The sequence below is a fragment of the Melitaea cinxia genome, chromosome 6 (assembly GCF_905220565.1).
Source record: "Melitaea cinxia chromosome 6, ilMelCinx1.1, whole genome shotgun sequence".
Classification (NCBI taxonomy): domain Eukaryota; kingdom Metazoa; phylum Arthropoda; class Insecta; order Lepidoptera; family Nymphalidae; genus Melitaea; species Melitaea cinxia.
In genome coordinates this window covers 12,743,800-12,753,001 of record NC_059399.1, presented here as the reverse complement: position 1 = coordinate 12,753,001, position 9,202 = coordinate 12,743,800, and the positions used below count along the sequence as shown (strand labels likewise).

The 9,202-nt window shown below is 35.6% G+C and overlaps 1 protein-coding gene across 1 annotated transcript; it reads left to right on the top strand.

The window, feature by feature from the left end:
* Positions 1-5,631: 5,631 nt before the first annotated feature.
* On the top strand, positions 5,632-7,043 carry LOC123654384. The gene has a single exon (XM_045590294.1). The coding sequence runs from the start codon at positions 6,042-6,044 to the stop codon at positions 6,795-6,797; it is 756 nt and encodes a 251-aa protein (XP_045446250.1). The 5' UTR covers positions 5,632-6,041; the 3' UTR covers positions 6,798-7,043.
* The last annotated feature ends 2,159 nt before the right edge of the window (positions 7,044-9,202 follow it).

Sequence of the window (9,202 nt, the reverse complement as noted above, 5' to 3'; positions counted from 1 at the left end):
AAAGAGAAGGTTAAAAAAAAACTGGCATTTTAATTTTCAATATTTAAAGAAACATTGTATTACATTTTACTATACAGTATAAAATTTATACAGCAGAACATTTTATTAAAACTTTTTACGTTGTAAAACACTCACGACTAACATTAATTTGGTGATTTTTGTTTTAAATTGTCGCTATATCCGTAACCAAGTTATATAACAGCGGTGAAACGGTGTAAATTAATCTAAACTGTAAATTATTGTATAAGTAGGTGCTGTTATATTTGTTTGCTTTTTTATTACGTAACTTTTAAGAGATTGTGTACCTACCGTTAAATTTTTAACGCATATTTTTGTTATCCACAAATTTTATTCAAACTCAAATTAATTATTGATATTTCGGACATATTTCTATTATTTTTGAACAAGAATCTGAAAATAACTCGAAATACCATATTTAGACCAAACCACAAAACTACGATTATTACTTTAAGTTAATAATTGTATTTGCTCGCAAAGGACTAAAACCAACTTCAAATTACATCGACAAGTAATACAACGTAGGTAGACGAAAAAATAGTCAAGTAAATACGCGTTATCAAAGATTACTTAAAAAGTTGTAATCAAATCTCGATGAAATTTAAATGTGACCACATGATAAACATCAGCTTTCGTTTAAATTAAAAATGATCAAAATCGATACACTCAGTAAAAAGTTATGCGGTATAACACAACGTAGGTCGACGAAAAAATAGTCAAGTAAAAACGCATTATTAGATATAACTCGAAAAGTACTTGCTAGATCTTAAATTAATTTTAATGATACCAAATGACACACACAACCTTTCGATTTAAAAAAATTGTCGAAATCGGTCCACTCAGTCAAAAGTTCTGAAGTAACATACATTAAAAAAAAACAATCAAATTGAGAACCTCCTTTTTTTTCTTTTTTGTTGACGCAGAGGAAATCCCTAACGGATGCCTCCAGCCCGGGGAGCTGGAGGGTATGTCCGATTCACACGGACTAAAACCTTTGGGGTGTTCCTTCGCCCGCCTGGGGTGAGATCACGGGGTCACGGGATCACGGGATCACGCTAAGCACTTCCGCGATCCCGCGAATTGAGACCCTCTTCCTTATTTGGAAGTCGGTTAAAAAGTAGTTTCGTGTAGTTTGACAGTCACTTTAAATTCTTGACTCCACACACAGGATTTTCCACGATTGTTATTTTTGAAACTCCCAATATTTTTGCGATGTTCCAGGCGCCATGGTTCCTCGTGATTACGAGTATTAGGTATATAAATAAATCGCTCGCGCAAAATAACTTGTATTTTAAGTAATTAGCTTATCAACGAAAATTTATTTCTATGATAGACATATACTACACGATCTGTGTGGAGAATACGCATTAATTAACTTTCGATGCATATCATATTGTTTATTTAATGCCGTCCAATAATTACAGAATCATTTTTTGTAGTATATAACCTCCTCATTAAACAATTTTTTTTAATTTTAAAAAACATTGTACATATTTACAATTCACAACTTAAGAACTAAATATTTACAGATAGTTTTGGTATAAATAATGTCTGCGTGGAATTGTGCCAAGAATGCTGGCAGCTATTCCCCGTTGAATCGCTATGCCGATTCTCTGGGCAAAAAACGCACCAGCCCTTTTGTCAACAGTGGAGGCAATAAGGCGAGTTATCTCATTTAAAAAAATTTTTGCACTGCTACTTCAAGGTCCAAGTGTTTCGACTGCAAACGGCACAAAGATGTAATTTGGAATTAGTGACGAATATTTGTGCCGTTTAGTCGTTTCAGCTTTTTCCGCTGCAGCTCCCGCTTTTAAGGCTGTTTCCCTTACATGAGACGGAGCACGTGTGTCAACGCAGGTTGCGTCCCACAATAGCGCCCGTCCCCTTTCCCAGGGAACCAACGTCAATCCATCAGGTCTCTTGCCATCATTGCGACTAATTTCAGTAGGCTCTATAAGAGGAGGAACGTCGATGGTGGCAAGAGCTCTTTTTATGGTATCGTTTAGGGAACCGTGGTGGGAAAACCTACCTGAACTCTTGTTACAGGAAAGGCTTTTCCACACGGACATCTGTGTTCAAAGCACAGTGGAGCTCCCAACCGAAGACCGAGAGCAATTCTAAAACTTTCATTGTCTAAAAGTGTCCCAAGATTTTTTGACGGCATTGCGTGTAACCAGTGACCTGTGAGTGAGTGTGAGTTGTCATGCACGCATCGTAACCCCAAAGACGTCGCCTTTGCCATCAGTGAGGTTTACAAGACCGTGTACAGCTCAAGCACAAAGATCCGATCTTTGCGAGTGGAGAGCCTCACGGGCGCGCGCATTCCTGTAGGAAGGGACCGGACCTTGTACCTGGTCTTTACGCAAGAGGAGAAGAGATTGCTGACTGACCAGGGATACGGGTCCGGTGAGGGATCGCGCGTCTTAACCATCCATGAGGCGCAGGGCCAGACCTATGAGGACGTCATTGTCCTCCGGACGAAGACAAGGAGGCTCAAGATTCACGACAGCGTCTCGCACGCTGTAGTCGCGGTGACTAGGCACACCAACACCTGTGTCTATTACACCGACGACCGTGACGACGCAATCGGTCGCTTTGTGGCGAAGGCAGCGGAAACTTCTGAAAAAGACATCCTCGAGCACAGCCTCGGGATGGCGATTCACCACAGGGATGCCGCCGTCATTGAGGGTGTGCTCGAAATGTTAAAATTGTAGCACACCTTATTTGTAGGAATAAATTGTAATTTAATGTAAGGAAAAAACTTAGGAGTAAGTAAAAAAAACAAAAAAAAAAAATACTAATAATAACATAGGTTAAGTGTTTATTGTAAGTAGGCCAAGTAGGCCATAAGTGTACATATACGTTAGCTAGACAATAAGTGTACATATATTATAGATAGCAAGTAAGTGTATATATAAACATAGATAATAATTATTATTATAATAGTGACAAAAATAATTAAAGTAAGGCGCAATATAATTCTATGTCTTTTTGCATGTAAGATATCAATTAAGTTTAGCATAATTTTGGTCGGTGGACTCACGTCTGCATTAGGGATACTAAGATAGAATAATTAGGTCTCTTAATGTAAGCTGCAGTAGTGTAACAAGTAAACGATCAGTAATAAAACTAAAAATCGGAATAACAAAAGCATGGGCACTTTAAGCCTGTGGACATAACTTTATTTATAAAAAAAAAAAAAAACCAGTGACCTGACTCTTTATTTGACACAGCTAAAAGCCTGGCACGGTTTTTGTCACTTGTAAGATTTTGCGTCAAACTTATATTAGTATTGTGAATTATTGGCATATCCCAAAGTTTTTGTTTTGTAACGTCCTTTGGGATATCGCCATTTGGACACATTAGCTTTCAGTTTTCTATTACATCTGTAGCATCTGTAATTTGGATTGAATTAGATTTTAAGATGTCAGAACATAAACCCTTGATACTATGCACAGAAGCAAGAAACGCAGGAAGAGCGACACTAGAAATTTTTCCACGAATTTTCATCAAAAGATAAATTTAGAATTTTTTCTAATAAATTTTTTAAAGTGGCATCAAGTTTTTCGGTCATTCCAGGAAATTTTCAAATTGGGATTGGGATTGCGTGTAAAATATACATTAATTTTGGGACAAATAGACAATATTTTAATACAGTATAGGCAATATGAGAATTAAGAGTACTCAATTTGTCAGTGTTTTTAACGATTTAATTTTACTATCCAGAATTGGCTATAGCTATACCTTCATCAAAAAGTGATGCTTCTAGAAGACAAAGTGTACTTCTTTGAAGTATTTTTAAATTAGGAGCAATTTTATCAAATAATTCCGTTGCCAAATTAATTTTGGAAAGTGATAAAAGATCTGTGAAAAAAAAATCACATTTTCAAAAATTTAATTTGAGACCAATTTTATCAAACTCGTTTTTAATTTTGATTAAGTCTTTAACGACATCGTCCATTTTACCTCATATGGTGCCATCATCTAGGTACCATATGTTCAATTTTAATTTTAAATTTGAGATGCATTTGTGGATACCTAGACTAAAAATAGCCGGACATAGTTGGTCTCCTTGCTGAACGCCGACATTAGAAAAAATTGTATTTTCGCCAAAAAGTAGTTTAGATGGTGAACTGTAACATTGGCAAACATAAGGGTAAATTTCAGGAAGATGTAATGAAACTTCGTTAAGCAAGTTTGCTCTGTCTAAAGAATTAAAAGCATTCTTTACATCAACTTTCAGCAGAACTTCAGCCTCATTAGTTTTTAAAAAAAAGTACGAGCCGCGTGAACTGCTGCTTCACAGCCTCCTTTGCTCCCAAAGCCCACTTGTATAAGTTTAAATTTTGTTTTTAGGCTAGAGACTATGTGTCTACATGCCCATTTAAATGCCAGACGACGAAATGTGGACCCAATAGCAATTTGACGTATACTACCGTCTTTTTTGTTAAAGGCACATAGTCTTGCACCGTAAATATGAGACAAAAAAGATGAAGATACGTTGCCAGATAGCATGAATTTACAAAGATTGGTTATGTCATTTAAGAGAGCCCTGCCAGCGACACGGGCTGAGACACTCACAAGATCTTTAAGATGTTGTGGTGTGATGCCATCTATGCCGCTAGCAGAGCCACTTGTGAACGACATAATTGCAGCATAGGTGTCTTCATCTTTAACTTGTAAAACATTATTGAAAATAGGTAGACTTGGGAGCAAGGACGCCGGATTCGGTAAGGAATGCTTTTCACGTAAGGCTTCTAGCGTTTTATTATCAAAAGGTGCGAGGGTATCACCATAGAAAAGAATGCGGGCTGCATTCTCAATATCTCCATCAATTGCTTTATTTTCAATTATTTTACTAGAATAAGAATATAAAGGTCGTGGGTTTTTTTGGATTGATAATCAGAATGTCTAACAAGCTAAATTCTTTTTTAGTTTGGTTGATAAAGAACCATTTTTGGTTTTATCAACATGTAAAAATTTGTAGGAAAACAAAAAACGATTTTGCCAGGCGGAATAGTGTCCGAAATATTTTTAATCACAAATGAAAGAGATCTAGCTAGAAACATCCTCGCTTCTCTAGGAACTCGTTTAACAAGCGGGATATTTTGGTGACATTTCAAAATAAATTTTTCAAATGAGACCGAATTGTTATCACTGGTTACGGTTGATGAAGTTAAACGGTCGGTTAAAATAGGTAATGAATGCACTAATGGATCGCTGTGGCAACGGGTGGTGTGAATTTTTAAGTCTTTGCGGCCTCTAAGCAACCTTCCGTTAGTGCATTCTGGACAAGTGAAAAGTTCCGGTTGAGGTACATTGGTTGTTTTAAAACTATTTGACATAATATCGCAACTAAACAATGTACACGTAAATAAACACACATAAAGTCACTATAATGGCGTTGTTGCGGCGTCGGCAGCACGGATACCCGCTGCAGGGTCACCCGGCTGCCTGCCTCTGGCCGCTGTCATTGCTCGGCAACGCCACGCTCAGGAAATCTGAAAAAGAAAAGACGTTAAAGCGGAATCTTGTAATTTATACATAATTCCGATATTTTCGCAATTATTTTATGCAATTTGATGTCAAATAATAAAGAAATATTATTTTTCCGGTTCCGGTCTTCGAAGTGTAAACATCATCGTCATTAAAGTCGCGTTAAAAACTAAAATAAAATATTTATAAACACCATACACTACAAAATACTAACGTGCAACAACGAAAAGGAGGCTTGATTGTGCTGGAGATATCAACGAAGGAGTAATTTGCACATAACATCGCAGCAAAGAACAAAGAAGAAATCACATCAACAAAGTTTTGAGGGTAGATCATAAACTATTCTACTAGTGATATTTTTTCGACTTTGACAGTTCTAGTGAAGCATTAATAACTTGCCATAGATACAAGAAAAATAGTTACTTGCTGATAACTATTGACTGACATACACATCAGTGTTGCAAGTGCTGAAAAAAAAAATCTATAGTTTTTTGAGATTACGTTTCGTTTCACGTAAACATAACAAAATGGAAACACAATTCCAACTTTTGTTCGATAAAATGAAACTAGAAATGCAAAAACAATCTGAGGAAATTACTGAATCCATTACGAAGAACATTATGTCTAGACTGGATGAAAAATTAACACCGATAATAGAAGAAAACAAAAACTTAAAGCTAAAAATAGAATCCCAGGTGAAAGAAATAGAATATTTAAAAAGAGAAAAAAGAAATAACAATATAATTATATTTGGTGTGGAAGAAATAGAAAAATCAACATTAGAATTAATGGATATGATAACTAAAACATTCAAAAGCGACATAAATATTGATATCGAAGAAAATGCAATAAACAATTTATACCGATTAGGGAAAAAAAGTATAGAAGGTAACAAACCGAGGCCAGTCTTCTGTTCTTTCGTTAACGCATGGAAAAAGAATGAAATAATGAAAAACAAAAAACATCTTAAGGAGATATACGTCACTGAAGACTACCCAAAGGAAGTTCTGGCGAAAAGGGAGGCGTTGCAGGCGGAGTTGGTAGAAGAAAGGAAAAAGGGGAAAATAGCGTTTTTGAAATATGATAGACTTGTAGTAAAGGAAATTGAAACAAACAACGAAAAAAGAAAACGGGAAACTTCTTCTTCACCACATTCTTCGGATATTCAACGTAAAAAACAGCAAGCCACCGTACCCTTTAAGGCCAATAGAACAAACGCATTTAATTTGATGAGAATGAGATCTAACTCTCTTACTAACGCCCCTACAAACAAGCAACAGTAGCAACAAACTCTCGGCAATCGGAAAATCCAACAAAAACAAGAAACAAAAATATATTCAAGTACAAAACTACACCCTCCCCCAAGCCGACTGGTCCTCGTGGGGGAAAACGACCAACACCCTCTAAGGATAGACAAACAAAAAAGGGAAAATAACTGCCTCATACATATAGCGACGCTTAATACACGCTCACTAAGATCCCCAGATAAACTCATTGAACTAGAAACAGCAATAGACGAAATAAATTGGAGTATTATTGGTATAAGCGAAGTGAGAAGACTAGGAGAAGGAATAGAAGACCGCGGGAAGTATTTACTGCATTACAAAGGAGAAACACCGGGGCAATACGGTGTTGGTTTTTTAATAAAAAAGAAATATACCGACAGAATCGAAGAATTGAAAGGCATATCTGAAAGAATAGCAATACTCAACATCAAACTTCCCGTACAAAACAGCAGAGATAAATTATGGTCAATTATTCAAGTGTACTCGCCAACTGAACCAGATAAAAAACAAGATGTAAACAAAATAGACGAATTCTACCAAAAATTACAAAGTACTGTGGATACTGCTCATAAAAATATAATAATAATGGGTGATTTTAATGGACAAATTGGGGAGTGCCAAAGTGGCGAAGAGTACACCGTAGGAAGACACAGTTATGGTAACAGGAGCAAAAATGGGCAAAGATTGGTTAACTTCTGTTTAGAAAATAAATTAAGTATCCTGAATAGTTTCTTTAACAAGAAAAAGAATAAGAAATGGACGTGGACTTCCCCAAATGGGCTCATTAAAAATGAAATTGATTATATTATGACAAATAAACCAAAAGTTTTTAAAGATATGTCAATTTTACATAATCTAAATTTTAATTCGGACCATAAAATGATTCGTGCTACGTTACGAGGTACTTATACAAAGAAAAGTCGAAGGCTGCACACTGAATCGGTTCCCTATGTGAACATTAAAAACAACGCAGAAATAATGAAAAGCTTAAAAGAAACTCTAAAGAGAAGAGAAGGAAAAGAATACAACAAACCGATTGAGGCGAAATATTGCGACTTTGTAAATACTCTCAAAACTAAAGCTAGGAAAGTATTTTCAAATAATAAAGCCATACTATCCACCGAAACCATTCAATTACTTAAAGAAAGAAAAATACTTTTACAAGGCAAGAAAACCAAAGAAACGCGAAAAGATATCGCAGAATTAAGTAAAAAAATCAATATAAATATAAGGAAAGATAGGAAACAAAAAAGGATACATACTTTTCAATATCATATTAAGAAAACAGGTGGAGTAAAGAAAGCGTTCAAAGAACTAGAATCGAAAAAGAATTGGATGCCAAATATCAAGGATAAACAAGGAAGATGTACTTCAAAAAGGCCAGATATATTAAATATTGCTACGGAATATTATAAGGAGCTATACAAAAGCAGAAGTAACGAACTTGAAACAATTATGACAGACGATACGTAACATACTGAACCTATACCACAAATTCTAAAAGAAGAAACAGAGAGAGCTATTTGTACGCAGAAGTTAGGGAAAACACCTGGACCAGATCAAATCACCAATGAACTCCTTAAAATATTTATGCCGGTAGTTGTGCCTAAACTAACCAATTTGTTCAACGAAATAGTAACAGCAGAAGTTATACCAGAAGATTGGACGAAGTCAGTGATAGTTTTATTACACAAAAAAGGAGACAAAGGAGATATTAACAACTATAGACCAATAAGTTTAATGTCTAATATATATAAGGTATTTTCTAAAATAATATTGTTTAGATTAACTAACACCCTTGACGAAAACCAACCAATAGAGCAAGCTGGATTCAGGAAAGACTTCTCGACCATTGATCACATACACGTCCTACGCCAGATACTTCAGAAATACAGAGAATACAACAAAATATATTATTTGGGTTTCGTAGACTTCAACAAGGCATTTGATTCTCTGGAACACCACTATATATGGAAATCATTAGAACAACAAGGGGTCCATAAAAAGTACATACGCATACTAAAAATGATTTATGGGAAAAGCACAGCACAAATAAAACTGAAAAGGTCAGGTGAAGACTTCCCGATAGAAAGAGGCGTTCGTCAAGGAGACCCTATCTCGCCGAAGATATTCTCAGCTGTGTTGGAGTTGATCTTTAGGAGACTGAATTGGGATAATTTCGGGATCAACGTGAATGGAAAAAAATTGAGTCATTTGAGATTCGCTGATGATTTAATACTTTTCGCCGAATGTCCGATGACCTTGGAAAAAATGCTACAACAATTATCAGACGAAAGTGCAAACGCAGGACTTACAATGAATTTAACAAAGACAAAAGTAATGAGCAATTCCTCACAAAAAAATGTTATTTCAGTTAATAATCAGCAATTAGAATATGTAAA

What these genes read in the sequence shown, in the direction of transcription:
- LOC123654384 (XM_045590294.1), top strand. Translation starts at nt 6,042, where the DNA reads ATGGAAACACAATTCCAACTTTTGTTCGATAAAATGAAACTAGAAATG.